At 36.3% G+C, this 17,894-nt stretch overlaps 1 protein-coding gene across 1 annotated transcript; it reads left to right on the forward strand.

The window, feature by feature from the left end:
* The first annotated feature begins 176 nt into the window (after positions 1-176).
* Positions 177-12,850, forward strand: LOC143595996 (pectinesterase-like). Its single transcript, XM_077074876.1, has 3 exons — positions 177-1,177; positions 11,197-11,493; positions 12,334-12,850. Exons 1-3 carry the CDS (start codon positions 178-180, stop codon positions 12,729-12,731), a joined length of 1,695 nt encoding a protein of 564 aa, XP_076930991.1. The 5' UTR covers position 177; the 3' UTR covers positions 12,732-12,850.
* The last annotated feature ends 5,044 nt before the right edge of the window (positions 12,851-17,894 follow it).

A 17,894-nucleotide genomic window follows, 5' to 3' on the forward strand; every position in this document is an offset into this window, starting at 1 on the left:
TGTTAACTAAAAGAAAATTTTAAACACTTGTAAAACATTATAACACAAACAAACACTTAAAAATAAAGTGTGCCTCATTTTTTATATATTTATATCCCTATCTCTATATACTATTTAAGCACCACTATATAAACCATTGGTGACACTCTATACACCAAAACTCCATAACACCCCACCATGCATACCAATAACCTCTTCACATTAATCCTCTCAACCCTCTTCATAATCATCACACTCACACTCTTTTCCCACACCAAAATTACCAAAAACCCCATCCCACTTCCACTCTTTACCCACCCTACCCCCCATCACATACACCTTACCAAACACACACAAACAATATTAACCCCTCACACACACTGCAACACTACACGTTACCACACACTCTGTATCCAAACACTAGCTTCAATCGCACCGGATCTCAGATCCAAATCGTTACCGGAGATAATCTCCGGTACGATTAACAACACCGTAGCTGACGTACGGTCCACCGACTTCAACGTCACCGCGATCCGCCGGAGGTTACGGAACCTCAGCGCGATCGAGATTCGAGGGCTGGACGACTGCCACTCGCTGTTCGAGGACACCGTCACAGCGCTCGAATCTGCAATCGACGGAGTGAAGCGTTTGCGGTACGGTAACGTTAAACGTTACCACGACGTGCAAACGCTTCTCTCCGCTGCTATGACAAATCAGGACACGTGTCTTGACGGATTCGCGGTTGGTAGAAACCGGTACAAAGTTAGGAGATATTTTCGTCAATCTGTGCGTCAGATTGCACGTAAAGTTAGTAATTCTCTCTCGTTGCTAAAGAAAGTAAACGCAACGTCAAAATCAGTATATCCGGTGTATCCAGTGTCAGGTGGATATCCGCATTGGTTAAGGAAGAAGGATAGGGCGTTATTGCAGGCTAATGATACTGCGGTTTACGATTTGGTGGTGGCGAAGGATGGGAGTGGTAATTTTACGACTATTATAGACGCGTTGAATGCAGCACCCAATATGAGTACTACTAGGTTTGTTATTTATGTTAAAGCGGGCGCGTATTATGAGTATTTGGATATTGATAGTCGGAAGACGATGATAATGTTGGTTGGTGAAGGGATTGGGAAGACGACGATTAAAGGGAATCGGAGCGTTGTCGACGGGTGGACTACGTTCCGTTCTGCTACTGTTGGTAATTACAGTATTTATATATTTTTAAAACGACAGCTATATTATAAAAAAGTTGAACATGGAGAAGAAGATAAAAGAATAAAATTATGCATGAAAAATATTTAGTGGGATTACAATTTACGAAAAGTTGGTCCACGTAATAATATTTTAGGAGTTGGGTTAGACATGATTTGATAATAATTGGAATTGATAACATTTAAAATAGTTATAAAATGGAATATTGCTTATGCCACTACTTGCATGAAATTGTAGTTTAAAGTTTAAGCATGATATGTGTGGAAGGTAGATAGAATAGGATAATGTAAGTTGAGGATGCTAACTTGCCTTTACATAAGTTTTCTATATTATAAAGGTACTTTCCATACTTTCTATAAATAGTTAGAAGTCTTATAGTACTAATTTAGTTTGAATTAGGGTTTAGTGAGTGGGGTTACTCGTGATTTTAAAAGTGTTTTAAAAATCGTTAGCCAGACGGTGGGGTATAGACTAACGATTCATCAGGATTAATCGAGTTTAATTAGGATTAACCGGACTTTAATGTATATTTTTTAGTTTTATATTCATATGCACACATTTTTAATGTGATTTTCATTTTTATACATACACAAACATATTTTGCCCGAAAACTGGCTAAAATCTCTAGAAACCACTAGTTTTTGCTAGAATATCGCCGGAAACCGTCGATTTTAGCCGGATTTGAGTTTACCAATTAATTAGCCGACTAGCCCAAAATTTATCAGTGAAGTTGGGACTAGATTAATTAAGGATTAATCGGTGCCTGATCAGGATTTTTACAAAACTGATTTTAACAGATATTCAACACTTCGGCTTTAGTCGCGACTAATTTAAAACACACTTAATAGTTAAGTACCGCTGGTTTAAAGTAAAGACGTCTAAATTATTTGTAGGCCAAGCTTGAGATTTAAAAAAAAATGATTAAACCAGTTAAATTTACGTATGAGCACTTTTAGGTTAAAGTCTTAAACAAGTGGAGCTCTAGATGAATTAGGGTGTAAACCAGCCAATCAAGCCGAGCTTGACTTATATAACATACGAGAGCTAAGAGCTCGAGCTCAAACTCAAGTAAGCTTAAGAGTAGTTTCTCAAGTTAAAGTTCGTCTTGACTCATCCGTTTATTTATTTGTTATTTATTTAATTTCTTTAAATATTTCTCAATGTATCATAATATATGTTGTTTAATCATTTAATAATAACTATATGTATCTTAATAATTATTCTATAGATAAATAGCTAATATATTAACAGTTTTTTAAGTAATATGCTCATTATGCACGTGAATCGTGAGTCTATTTTTTTTTTAGTTTAGAATTGGCTCCTTTTATATTTCATAAAAACATCCAAACGATTTACAATGAAGTGGCAGGTAAGCGGGCAACAAGCTGCGCCGCAACCCCCTTTTGGATAGCAAACCCAATCCGACTAAAAACAAAGTTTCGAGCAGCTTGTCTCATTTTCTAATCGAATTTATTTAAACTCGATAAGTAAAGTTCGGGTTCGTACACATTTTCTAATCGAATTTATTTTCAGACTTTAGATTTCCTTGATCAAATATTCTAGTGCGAATATGATTAGCTCTCGAGCAGCTTGTCTCATTTACACTTCTGATCTGATTATGTACACCTGTAATTCTCTAATCAAATGTTTATATATATATATATATATACCTATATATATATAATAACAAATACAATATACTAAATAGTTACAAGTTATAGAAAGTATAATTTAGAAGCATATAACAAATACAATGTACTAAATAAAACACATCACATGTGTGTAGCCCATATTTCTTTTAGTTATTAGAATATATTAAACAAAAGGAATCCAAAAGCCGACATTCAAAGTGTCATAATTAAAACTGATAAATTTCCATTAAACAATAATTAGGTGATTTGGAACAAATATAATATCGGATAATTTGTAGTTTGGTATATTCGAATTGTATAAAACAATATATAGGAGTGTGGATAAGTTAAAATGGCAGGCGGGCTGGCCAGCCCAACCACTTACCTTTAATTAAATGAGTAGGGCCCAATGAAGTCACGGAAAGTCTAAGCCTCTGTCACCAGACAGTCGGTTGCTTTTTATTAGTGGATGTTGTTTGTGTTCAGCCCACCAGTTAGGTTTGGTTCTGACTTCCAACACAAATTTAGAATGAGCTGACTCAGAGAATAATATAATAACTTTATTATACTTTATATATGTCTATTTTAATTACATTTTAATTTTATATTAATAAAATATGTTAATACTTTAAAAAAGAATCATATAATCTATGGTGGTGTAATTAAATTAATAAAGTACGTGGTCTATAAAAAATATGTTGAGGGTATGTTCAGAATCACGTAAACTTACGTATGCTGTTGTATAGTAAGATTTCGGAATCTAATTAGTTAAGTATTTTAATTAATAAAAATATTAAGTTTAATAACTAAATATAATATTGAATTCACATTCCAAAATTTATTTTGTTAAATAATAGATATATATTAATGTCAAATTCCGATATTTTAACATCATCGTTATGGCTTGCATTGTAAAAATGTCTTATCCAAACCTAAAGGAACTAAAATGCAAACCTAATAAAAAAATTATGTAGCATCTGAAACTACATGGAGTAAATGTGGAAACAATAAACTTCTACTATAAAATTCAAACATAATCAAAATGAACAAAAAGTATACCAATTAAAACAGTAAAAAGTAAATATGCCAATACTAAACTTTCACCGTAGCAAAATAGGTTTGCTATTATATATAGTATAAAGCTATTTTTTATTTCAAATAATAGAATTGAATGTATAACAAATTAACAACATATTTTATTTGTGGTGTTAGAAGCAAGTGCAATTATTATTTTAAAGCTATACATGTTTAGTTTATTTTGTATAATATTAACGGAATGATACATGGGCTAAATATGCATGTACAAAACTTATAATGTAGCGGTACCTTTTGGCTTTTGCTTTAATACATAGTGTAATTTTTTCTTGTTAGAACATATATTAAAATTTTACATGTTTTTAAGTTGAAATTTTAAGACATTAAAAACAAATAAATAATAATTGTTCTATGCTTATGTAAAGCGTCACAAGGTTGTCTTTCAAAGCTTTGTTTAGCGACCTCAGTTGCCTGAGGGCCACCCGAACCCGATAGTTTCGTTTTGTCATAGATTCATCAAGAACAAGAGAGTGACAATGGCTCTCGGTTAGTAGTGCGTTCGATTGTAAACAAATCTATGCACATTCAATTTACAAATTATCGAGGATATATCACTTTCATTTAGTTCATTGCGGTCTTTCTTTAGAAATGTCACTGATCTCGTGTAATGATAATATCCTTGTTATATCAACATTTACCTAAAATAGGGGTAAACATAAAACAAATTTTACATTTTTAAATCACAAAACATGTGTTTTTAAAGTTTAGATATATATGTATGCATTAAAGTAAGTTTAGATCTATATTTGTACATGAAAGTACATTATTTAAGTTAGAACATAATATAAAGTGTATTTTATTTTGATATAATTTATCCCTTTTTCTTATGCAAAGTAAGATTTTGATTTTTTTTTTTTTTTGGAACGCAAATTTCATTAAAAACGAAAACAGCAAACCTCTATCTCCAAGATGGAGAAAGAAGCATACAACTCAACAGCCCAACCTATCACTTAAAACTCAAAACTACACCACTTTGACCATTCTATAGTACCTTTTTTGAATCTATGTCTATACCATAAAAAACCCAAAGTCTTCACCTCCATAATGATCTCCACCACATTTAAATCTTTACCTCCAAAAATCTTTTCATTCCGCGCTTTCCACACTCTCCAACTCGTAATGACTATAATACCATGGATAAGAGATTTTTTCACCTTGGAACCCTCAACATAGTTATATAGCTGAGCTAAATCTTTCACATCAAAAGCATATATATACGGTATCCTACACCACTTAGAAATACCTAGCCAAACCCCGGTAGTAAAAACACACTCCGTCAGTAAATGATCTGTTGTCTCGTCCCTATCTTCGCAGTAAACACACAAACTATCCTCCACATAAATATTCCTTCTTCTTAACGCCATTTTCGTAGGGATTCGATCAATCACCGCCCTCCACATAAATACATTACATTTGCTCGGAATCCATTTGCACCATGTGTACCTCGACCCGCTTTTATCCTCTACCTTACCCAAGATCCACCTCTTTGCCGAAGCCACCGAAAAGCTTGTTTCATCCTCCAAGTTCCACTTCCATTTATCCTCTTCGTTAGACCTCCGAATTCCACCCAACAAATTAAGACATTCTGTGAGTTCTTGGTGTTCCACCTCCGTTTCTATCTCTCTACTCCATTCCCACCGCCCTGGCTTATCCCCATTACTGTTTCCAAGGCGATCTATCACAAAACAACATTTACTTTTTTCAAGACTAAACAGATTTGGGAATTTGTTTTTTAAAGGTTCTTGGCATATCCACAAGTCCAACCAGAACCGAATTGCATCACCTTTGCCGACCGATCCCCGCAATAGATTTTGAACTCCCACACCGTCCACTTTGAGCTTACAACTACTTGTTACCAAGTTCTTCCACACCCCCGTGAACCGTTTGATAACTGGAACGATCCCCCAACTTCTGATAGACCCATGTAACACATCGACTACTTTCCTCCACAGCGCATGCGGCTCGGTTTTATATCTCCATATCCATTTCAACAGTAAGGCTTCGTTACAAACATCTAGTTTAGATAAACCTAGACCTCCGTCGTTTTTCGAACGTGTAACTTTATCCCATGCAACCCAATGGACTTTCTTTGCCTCGCTTGTACTCCCCCACAAGAAATTTTTAATAAAAGATTCCAACACTTTAATCACTTTAACCGGTGCTTTGAATAGAGAAAAGTAATAACTTGGTAAACTCTCCAGTACCGACTTGATAATCGTAACCCGTCCTCCAATAGACAATGTCGTTGCTTTCCATTTAGACAATCTCTTTCTGAAAACTTCCACTACCGGGTCCCAATTGCCAATTCTATTCATGTTAGCTCCAACCTTAATCCCCAAATAGATAAAAGGTATCTCTCCAGCTTTACACCCCAAAGAAGAAGCCCTCATGCACACCTCCTCATGACTTTTCCGAATTCCAAACAGAATAGATTTGTGTATGTTTATTTGCATCCCGGAACACAAATAAAAAATCCGAAGAATCCGCTTCATATTCCTAAAATTGAAGTTCGACCAGTCCCCCACGAGAATAGCATCATCAGCATACAATAAATGTGAGATCTTTGGACCATTGTTTGGTAACGACACCCCATCAAACGACCCTAGCCGACTGGCTTTTTTTATAATACTCGAAAAGGCCTCCATAACAATAATAAACAAAAACGGAGATAGAGGATCTCCTTGTCTAATTCCTTTTTCACAGACAAACTCGAAAGTTGGAGATCCATTAACCAGAATCGATGATCTGGCCGAAGTCAACACCCCTTGAACCCATTTACACCACAATGACGAAAATCCCATTTGTTCCAAGATGGATAACAGAAAATCCCAGTGGACATTATCATAAGCCTTCTCAAAATCTATCTTGAATAAGAAAATCTCCTTGCCGGTTCTTCTCGCCCAAGAAATAATTTCATTAACCATTAAAGGGCCATCTAAAATATACCTTCCACTTAGAAAAGCCGACTGAGTTTCTGATGTGATCTTTCCCATAACCCCTTTCAATCTATTCGCTAACACTTTCGACACCACTTTGCTAATAATTCCAATAAGATTGATTGGTCTGTAGTCACCCAAGCCCACCGGAGCACTTGATTTAGGAATTAAGGTTATGAAAGAAGACCCCACTCCCCTACTGAATTCTCCGAAATCGTGAAAGTGTTGAAAAATATTAATAAAATCATCCTCAAAAGCGTTCCAGAACTGCTTGATAAATTTGAAATTAAAACCATCCGGTCCTGGAGCTTTATCATCTCCACACTCGAAAACCGCATCTTTGATTTCCTTCACCGAAAACCGTTCCTCCAACCTATCCGCCTCTATGCTATCAATACGATTCAACCCAAAGCATACAAGCTTAGGCCTAGTTTTTATCTTCTCAACGAATTTATTTCTAAAGAAACCGAGCACATGTTTTTTGACCTCTTGCGGTTTTGTAATCCACTCCCCATTCACCATCAATCCTGGAATAAAGTTATAAGACCGTCTCTTATTAATCAAACCATGAAAGAATTTTGAGTTGTCATCCCCATACATTGCCCACTTTCCTCTAGCTTTCTGTCTCAGATCTTTATATCTATACTCTTCTATCTCTTTTAGTCTCCTCTTTGATTCCTCTATCACCCACGTTTCAACCTCCGAGAATTCCCTTTCTTCACCAACTTCATCCAACTTATTAAGCTCTTGTTTCAAACCTTTCTCTTCTTCAAATTCCTTATCTTGTATCTCAACTCTCCACTTCCTAATAGCCTGCCTTATTAATTTAAACTTGTACATCAGGGCCCCATCCGGATCCCCTTCAAACTCAAGATTACCCGCTGCCTTGAAGACAACATCTTGGAAGTCATTTCTATCCAACCACGAATTGAAAAACCGAAAGGGTTTCGGTCCAAAATCTCTGGAAATAAGTCTAAGGCTTAAAGGACTATGGTCTGTCTTTTCTCTAGGCAATGCTCTGTATTCTACATTGGACCATTCATTGTTAAATCTCCAGCACACGAAAATCCTATCTATACGGCTCCTTTTATTTCCGGAAACAAACGTGAAACGCCTTCCTTTCAAGCTATATTCAACCAAACCAGTTTCAGCAATAAAACCATTAAAATCTCTGGCCGCACTAGCATCGAAAATAGAATTTTTCCTTTCATCACAATTTCTAACCGAGTTAAAATCACCCGCCACAATCCAATACCCATCTTTAGACCCGATTAAAATACTAATATCATCCCATAATTTCCTTTTCTCCACTGTGCTTTGCGGAGCATACACATTTAGCATATTATACGAAACATTTTTTCCTTTAACAATCCCAGAAATCAACAAGAAATACCTGGCTTTAATCACTGACAATTTCGTGAACACTTTAGAGTCCCAAACTGAAAGAATGCCCCCCGAACGACCGGTAGCTCCCACCCATTCGAAATCATAATCACCACCTCCCCAAAACCCATCTACTTCCAGCCCCGTAATATTTTCATGTTGTGTTTCCTGTAACATCAAAAAATCTGTTTCCTGTTGCACTTTCAAATCTCTGACCCACTTTCCTTTCCCCGGAACACCCATCCCACGGATATTTAACGAAAGTATATTCATTGATCCACCCTTTGAAATCCTTCGTCCATTACCACCTGTCTTACTTGACTTTCAAACTCCTCCAAATTTTCAGCTCCTAGAACCTTTCCTAACTGAACTGTGGCTAGCACCTCTGCATTCACTCCTGATTCTTCGTGCACCACAGCTTTTTCACCCGAACCAACTCCATCTTCCTGGCCACTCCTCTCAGACATCAATCTTGTTACTTCACATCTCTTATTTAAATCGGGAGTAAGAAAATTGTCACCCTCCTGTCCCTCCACTTCCACATGGCAGCTTGCATTGTTCCCCTCTATAATTCCTATAAACCTATTAAGATCAAACGGATCTTCTTCACCCCTTAACCGTTTCTTTGGCCTACCTTGATCCTGAGGTGATACAACCCGATTATTAACCCCCCCCGTCTTCCGAGGTCTACGAGTCTTCTTCCTCCCGGCTCTATTTTTAGCATTCTCCACCACTTCTTGATTACCATGCACTGAATATCCTTCCAAATTGCCACTGTCATTACCTGTCTCAATCCTTCCTTCCACATAATTTTTATTCCGGTTATACCAACTTTCCCCCACAATCTCTGATCTTTCAAAACCTCTCGCTACCTCGACTCTTTGCCTGTCTTCGGACTCCACTTCAGCTGACTTTGAGTTCATGATATGACCTTCTTCGTCGTTCACTTCCATGTCCACCCTTAGATCGCTCACCTCTCTCTCAGTCTCATCATCAAAGTCTTCAATACAATCCGGTATCCACTCTCCAACCTCTTCTTCAATCCAAGCTCTAACTTGATGTCCTCTCCATCCAATAATCACACTATCATTAATTCTTGCCTCCTTGGAACGCAACACGCCTACCATTACTGCCGAGAAATCCGCAACATCATCCCCCATCTTTGCCGGGTGTACCACTTTACCATACCGACTTCCTATCACGTTAAAAAGAGATTCTAAAGACAATTGAATCGGTAATCCATGTATCTTTATCCAAGCCACACGTTCATATGCCATAAGTTTCCCTTCCCACCTCTCCAATTTTTCAAACACAAACTGCCACAACTCCTTTTTTTGAACAAAGCACCCCGCCTCCTCCTCATTATCAAAAATCAACGCCATGTTTAAACCTCCAATGTATTTGATACTCGCTGTGACCAGACCTTTCTCCTTCATTATCCTCCTAAGTGAAATCAGCGTATTAAAATCTACCACCCTCCCCACCAAAGCAACCTTGTACCAATGCGTAAAAGCTATGTCGTTGTCATCCACTGTAATCTCATCATCCTTATACCCCGAATCATTGTCCATAACAGCATCACGGAAAGATTTCCTCCCGACATCCGCAACTCCTATTCTTGCACTATTGACACTTTCTCCCATTTCTTGGCTTCCTTTTGACGTTGCCTTTACCCTGTCCTGTTTATTCTGCACCTTGTCTCCATTTACAAACCTCGCCCGAGCAATGAAAAGCTTGTAACTTCCTATCCAGACGTCCTTCATGTCGCTTTCTAATCTCTTGCCGTCTCTGACATTCTTAAACATTACGAAAGCAAACCTCTTCCCATATCTATCACACTTCCTGGCAATATACGACCCTGCAAACTGACCGAATCCCTTGAACACCTCTTCCAAATCTGTCGACGCACACTTGGGCGGAAGATTTGCTACAAAGAATTTCGTGATCGCTTCCACCGTCTTCGTCTCTCCATCCTTCCTTGCTTCTCTTCCCTTGCGCGAGATCTCTTGCCATTCCTCAGCCGCCGTGCCCCTCCGCATATTTCGGAGAAAAAACCCTAGATGAGAAGCTTTTATTTAAAGTAAGTTTTCTTAACCTATTAGTCGTTTTCTTGTTTAATATCTTGTGATGCAGATGGTAAATTCCAAATTGACATATTGTAATACATGTTTGGAATTAATATAAAGTTTTCATATTATTCAAGACGTGTTTTGTCATATCTTTCAACACTTTCTAAGTATTAAAAGTAATAACTTATTTTGAGTAAATTATGTAAGGTTTAACTTTTAAGATGCACTATAATTCGAAAAGGCTTTTAACCAATTTGATTTGTTTATGGCATTAGGGTGTTTAAATTACGTTTAACTTATGAAAAAAAGGTGATTTCTATTCACCAATAAGGAAAATTTAGAGTAAAATGTGGTTTTTTTTCTTGTGTTTTGTTCAAATCTCCGGATTTAGTTAAATAGTTTTAAATTTGTGATTTTCGTTCATGTGGTTTTATTTCACTTGCAATTAAACATGACTCCACTAACCCTATTAAGTAAGGTCGTTAAACCCATCAATGTGCTCCTCAGGTGAATGACAATTTTGTCCTTTTTCTCCCCAAATAAACCTCAACCGTAATTCGCAAGCCCCCTCACGTGAGGCGTTGGTGTGTAATTGGGGAAAAGAGGAAAATACTGCCTCTCACATGAGGGGCACGCTAATGAGTTTAATGGTCAGACTTAATAGGGGTTAGTGGGGCCGAGTTTAATTGCAAGTGTAATGAAACCACATGGACGAAAATCTCAATTTTAAAACTATTTGACTAAAATCACAGATTTGAACAAACCATATTGACGAAAACCGGAGTTCAATCTTAAAATTAAACTTTTTACCCGCCAAAAAAATATAATTTTATACTCATTTTCCTCTTATTTCATATGACAACTATCTAACTCTCCTACGAATTATTTCAGCTGTTACGGGCACCAATTTTATAGCCAAAGGTATCACCTTCGAGAACTTTGCCGGAACTGCGAAACACCAGGCGGTGGCGTTACGAAGCAACTCCGATTTCTCGGTATTCTACCAATGCAGCTTCATCGGGTACCAAGACACCCTCTACGTCCACTCTTTCCGCCAATTCTATCGCGAATGTGACATTTACGGCACCATTGATTTCATCTTTGGCAACGCGGCTGTCGTGTTCCAAAAATGCAATTTATATGCCCGAAAACCGGATCTCAATCAGAAAAACCTGTTCACCGCTCAAGGTAGATAGACCATTAAGTAGGGATGTTCAAAACTGGATAGCCCGGAGTTTCGGATAAATTCATATAGTATATGAATACATATCCCTTTGGCCGAATACGAAAAAAAAATATTGGCTTTAAATTAGTTAAGTAATTGGGTTTAAATATCAAAAATACATTTTTTTAAAAATATAAATATAATTAAAAAGAAAAAAATCAGGCTTATCGAGGTGTGGGGCCGGGTCAGTCGCCCACCCGTCCCTGACTCATAGCCGGCCTTGACGAATATCCGATTTCTGGAAAAAAATAGTATTAAATAACTTTAAAAAAATATTTAAGAGTTATAAAAAAATCGATAAAATTATTTGCAATATGTCCAAAATATCCAAATATTTTCTAATTAATAATTAGTTTTATTTTTTTTTTTAAATTTCGGTTAATGCTCTTCATATATTAAATAAATGATCCAGCTACAATAAAGGAGTGTATAAACAGGCAACAAATTGTTTAATAACTTTTAAGAAAGAATTTCGGTTAATTCGAACACCTGAAAATTTCTAAAATAATATCCAAATACGAAATTTTGAATATCCGATTTTTGGATAATTCGGTTTTCTTTTTCACGCCGTGTCACGGAGTGTGTAAATGAAAATTGTATTAATTTTAATTCTAAGTAGGGTTACTACAATATGTGTGGTTAAATGCTCAACCCATATTAACTTAATATTATTATTGGCTTATATTACTATATTAGACATTATTAAGATGGGTCCGTGGACTCACACTGATAATAATTTTTAATAATAATATAATCCAATAATTATCTCTAACATTACTTTAATTACATTTTGTCTAATAAAGGTCGAGACGATCCGAACCAGAACACCGGCATTTCCCTTATAGAATGCAAAATAGCCGCGGGCTCTGAACTCATTCCAAACCAAACGATGTTCAAATCGTACCTAGGGAGGCCATGGAGAGAATACTCTAGGACCGTCGTCATGCGGTCCTATATAGGAGACCTAATTGATCCAGCCGGTTGGCTTGAATGGTCCGGTAATTATTCGCTAAGCACACTTTATTATGGAGAGTATATGAATAGAGGGCCGGGTTCAAATACGACTAGTAGGGTTACTTGGCCCGGATATAAGGTGATTGTTAACTCGACTGAGGCCGCGCAGTTTACGGTTGGGAGTTTTATTCAGGGAGATCAGTGGTTGAATGCTTCTGGAGTTCCTTATTATGTTGGATTGAATTGAAAATGAGGGTTTTTTATTGGGATTAATTAGCATATTATATTCATAGAATTGTTATTATCATCTAAGCTTGATAATTGTAATGTTCGTGCTACTAGTTACTGGATACCGAAGGTTAAAATTAATACAATACATTTTATAAAGTTATTACTCATGTTATACTTTTAGAAAATTAGTATTGAAAGTTGAAAATACGTTGCATGCATGATGCATGGGATTTGGTTGTTATCACTCTTAAGGGTGCCGGTTGTGGACGACAAATCAAGGAAAATTGGGGCGATTTTTGTAGTGATCAACGCCTCCCAGGCAACAATAGGGGCGATAATAGGGTGGGGGTGTTATTTGTCGTCTGCTTTAGTTTGTAAAGCATTATTATTTTAATGTTGTGTGTGTGAGATATATATATATATATATGTATGTATATGTATATAATTTGGCTACAACACCAGTACACCACTAAAACAAAAACTCACTCTTTGCTGACTACATATAGCCTAACAGGGGTGCACAAAATACTAGGTTCCGGACCTGATCCGGTGTACCCGATCTAGGACCGGTTTCTACATGTACCTGACCCACGGGTACAACTTGGTATATGATTTTTTTTCTCGGAACCGAACCGACCTGGACTCGCCAGAACCAGAAATACCCAGTAAAAACCCGAAAAAAAACCCGGAAAACATGGCCAATGCCCGACTATACCCGGAACCGAATCCTACCTAACCCTATCCATATGCATTTTTGTACCAAAACCAAAACTTGAAACCGGACCTGAAAAAAAATCCGAAACCAATTTTTTATGCCCGTACCTAACCCTATCCGTATGCATTTCCGTACCAAAATCCGTACCTTGATCGAACCTGATTTGCACCCGGTAATACCTGAAAACTGGAACTGGTTCCATACCTGGAACAGGGTTTTTGCAACATCTAAAACTGGGTTTTTCAAATACCCGATCTATACCCGAAAAATACATGAAAAATACCCGTAAAAAGTGCAACCCCTTAAAAAATCCAATCTATACCCAGAAAATAACCCAAAAGAAACTAAAATAGGGTTATTTCAATATATGGAAATAGGGTATTCAAATACCAGGTTTTAGAATACCCGGTTCTATACTCAACCCGAACCCAATATGGTTTTTATAGGCAATACCCAGACCCGACTGGGTATTGCCAATATATGATTTTCCAATACCCGTCCATACCCGAAACCGGGTATCAGATTTTGTGCAACTCTAATTGGGGTTATTATAACAAGAAACTTTTACAGTTTACTAGGGATTTGGATTTTCAAACAGATTGGGCTGGCCCATTCTAAAAGTGGGCTTTGGAAGATGAATAGGTAGTCTTGTCAAGTTGTGTCAATATATGTTACTTTCACCCTTTTATCACAAAAAAACATGGTTTTTAATAGTATTGATAGTACTTCGGCACTTCCTAGCATTATAACCGCACGGACATATTAGAAAATAAAATGTGTGACCGTTTATTACATCCGATGTTTAAAGAACCGGACCAGATAGTTTGAATGTTTGATCTCACCTATCAAACCAAGAAGGCAAGAACCAACGGTTTTGTCATTTCGAACATGCATATTGCATAACATGAATCATTTGATTTTGAGCGAATGAGTGAAACCCGCTACAAAGTTATAGATGTTTGCCTCGTCTCTTTGTCGGTTGATCTGTTTTAAGATCGGGCCAACTAGTTTACCTCCGGTGCCGCTTGGTTCAGCTTTCAAAACATTGATTATATATGTGTAGTTAAGTAGTTAACCATGGTCCATTTTACAAGACATGTTCCATGTTTTAACATAATTTACAAGACAAGTTCTTGCACATGGGTATCTTTCAAATGTCCCATTCCTATTCCTGAATCCTGATATCATACACATAACCTCTCATCTTTTCATGACAATTGTCAAGTCTTTTATCTATTTTTTTATACTTCACTTCATTTAATGACTTTCTTCTCTTTTTTTTTTAAAAAAAATATAGTTCATCAATAAAATACCAAGTAAAATCTTCTTTCACATAAACATAAAAATAAGACTGATGGGGTATACACCAGTGAAATGCCCACTGGTTCTAGATGGCTACCTACATGTCACTCCTGACGCTGCTGGTCTCACTAGAACACCTCCCCCCCCCCCCCCATTTTCTAGTCATGCGTGACCTGAGGGTACTTACTGCTGAGCATGCTCAGTATTAAATAATGGAATGGTGAAGAATGATGTATTTTCTTGGTTGAAGGGTGTTGTTGAATGATGGGAAGAAGGCTGACGTGACGCAAATTTGACGAATGAGGGGAACGATATTGAGGGGTGTATACCCCTCAGTCTAAGGAAAAGTATCATTTTGACAAACTTTCACACACATAGTTCATTTTATCAACTTTTTAAAAACTATGTGATTGGATGGAAGCAACAAAAGTAAAAACCAGGGATTAATTGTCAAAGTTTCTATTGCATAAATAAGATAATCGCTACATTTTCACTTTCAGGTATAAAGTTGCATCGCTTTGGATTTATGGTTAGCGTGTCAACTGTCAAGTGTCTACTACTTGATTAATTGCTCGACCACATGATTTACGATTTTAAGTCCAAACAAGAGAAATACGAAATTGTAAGATTAAAAGTTTAAAACCCCTATATAAGCTCACCTGGTTGCATTTGCATAATCATGTTTACCCATTGAATGTTACATTCTTTAGAAGATTAGTGAGCATTGCATGTGACCCTATGAACCCTTTTTTGACAAGTCTCTCCTTATATATGGGAAAGTGAGGTTAACCATGCTTGCACACCATGCTTGACCATGACTTACCTTTTCTGCTCAATGTTTCTTGGACTTCACAAAGATTTCTTGTACACACAATTGTCATTTATGCAATATTTTACTCACAAAAGGTTAAAAAGACCATTGATGTGAAATTGTGTATTGTCAATAACATAAATGTGTAATTTTTTACATTTAAAGATATGTAATTGTCACAGAAGATTGGGCGCCCATGGGTACCCATGTCCGGGTATGATGGATGGGTTGAGAATTCGGATATTAGTCACCGAAGAAAAAATCGTGGCCTATGCGTGTGTTAATAATAGTGTTGTAGAAGTCGTTAGGCGCTCGTTAGGCGGTAGGGTAGAGACTTGCGATTAATCGGAATTAATAAGGATTATTCGAGATTAATCGGATTTGAATTTACATGTAAATTTTCAAATATACATATATATTCCAAATTTTATGCATAAAATTCTTAATATTGACCGATTTTGGACAAACGTGGATTAATCGGCAACAAGTCGGTGGGGTAGTGACTAACGATTAATCGAGTATTAATCGACTCTTAGTGTGGATTTTTGCAACACTGGATAATGATGGTGGATGTGGGTAGGGCTTGGAAACATCGCACTAGTGGATGCGATCTCCAGAGGTTCAATTCGGACTATCACGTGTTCGATGATGATATGGTATTGTGAGGGTAGATGCGGGTTGCGCCCCATCCTCCCTTAAAAATAATTGCACTTGCTAAACACGGTCAATGCTTTTTAATTGAATCAACCATGTCTACCGAAGGAACAAAGAAAAATGTATTTTTTCTGTTATTTTGTTATTATTGTTATTATTATTTTCTGAACGGCGATAATTCTGTTATTATTTAGATACATCATTGTCATAATCTTCACCGGCATCCATATTTGTCCATCTAATTTGATAGCAATGTGACACTCTAACGACTATAAACATCACATGTTATGAATTTGAAATCTTAAATAGTGTTTAAACATTAATCATATTCGTTTAATACATGCACCCCTAAACGATACTATAATCATCGGCACAAAAAGGGGTTCAAATCAAGAAGAAAATGATATATTGACAAAAATTATGTAGGAACGATTAAAACGATTATTGCAACAAAAAGAAAAAAAAATAAAAATAAAAGTTTAATCTCCTTTAAATAATTTGCTATCTAACAAAAAGACAATTTTTATTCCACCAATAGATCACAATATATTTCTTTATCTGGAATTTAATAAAATAAAAGGTTAACCGTTAATAGATTTGCTATTATTTTTTTTCCCTAAGATACACCAATTGTTGGTTATGATCATAAGATACTATTCATTATTTTAATTGCACATTAAGTCGAAATATATTATTGCCAATGAATATGCAATGTTATGCTAAATATACAATGACCAACGTGTGGTGTGTACGATCTTTAGTCATACTTTACTCGTGGTTTTTTAAATACGCGACGTTGAAAGAAAATGTAAAACAAGGATGTATGGCTAACGATTGTAATGGCTTATTTCAAAAACCTCCTAATGCCACTTACTGAAAGCAAACTTAAAAGTTAAAACAATCCAATGCGGGAAATTTGTCACTACCACGCGACCAAACCACATTTTTAGCCTCATTCATAAGAATCTCACTTTGATTCACCAATATGTCCCATTGTATAGAATCATATGATTTATCGTCAAAAGTTTTTATTGTTTATTAATGAAAACATATTGTTTGCTATGTTAAAGGGTTGCAAAAGTATACAATGTGCTTTATTTGATAAGTAATATACACATTTTAAGTTAGTAATTGTGTGCTAAGGTGTATGTAGCTTGCACCCAAATACCTTCCTACACTACACTAGTTAGTGAGTCCAGGTTACATTGCATATGGGATTATGTAGAATAAATCATAATAAAGTAGTTTAATTTGGATTCAATGCACAAGTCATTTAGTGGGAAGTATTATTCTATTTTATTTTTCAAACGGCAAATTTCATTAAGCTAAAAGGGCGAGAACCAACCCGCTAGCAAGCAGCCACCGAGAGGATCATCACCAAACAACTACAAAAAACCAAATTGCAACTTAAATTATTTTCACTTCTTCAAACCCTTTGACCAGTTTTTGATCAAAAGAACTGATATTGAGTTTACTTAAGATTGTTAAAACGGGTAGAATGATAAACTATGATATAGTAGTGAAAACAATTTCCATCGAAGAATCGCTTTGTTATTGTCGCAAACACTAAATGATTGCTAGTTTTTTGTCTAAAACTTGTTAAACTTATATTTACTAAGCAAGCTTATTTTAAGGCTCAGACTCAAAACGAGCTTGCTCGGTTACACCTATTCATGTGCGCAATTCAAGCTTTTAGT

This window comes from Bidens hawaiensis, unplaced genomic scaffold, assembly GCF_021521415.1.
Source record: "Bidens hawaiensis isolate Kalapana, Puna unplaced genomic scaffold, B.hawaiensis_p1.1 tig00045935_1, whole genome shotgun sequence".
Taxonomy (NCBI): Eukaryota; Viridiplantae; Streptophyta; class Magnoliopsida; order Asterales; family Asteraceae; genus Bidens; species Bidens hawaiensis.

Bases quoted from the DNA above. Each gene is read 5' to 3' on its own strand.
- LOC143595996 (XM_077074876.1), top strand. From the start codon at position 178: ATGCATACCAATAACCTCTTCACATTAATCCTCTCAACCCTCTTCATA. The intron at 1,178-11,196 runs GTAATTACAGTA...GAATTATTTCAG, and splicing joins GTTCCGTTCTGCTACTGTTG to CTGTTACGGGCACCAATTTT. The intron at 11,494-12,333 runs GTAGATAGACCA...TGTCTAATAAAG, and splicing joins AAACCTGTTCACCGCTCAAG to GTCGAGACGATCCGAACCAG.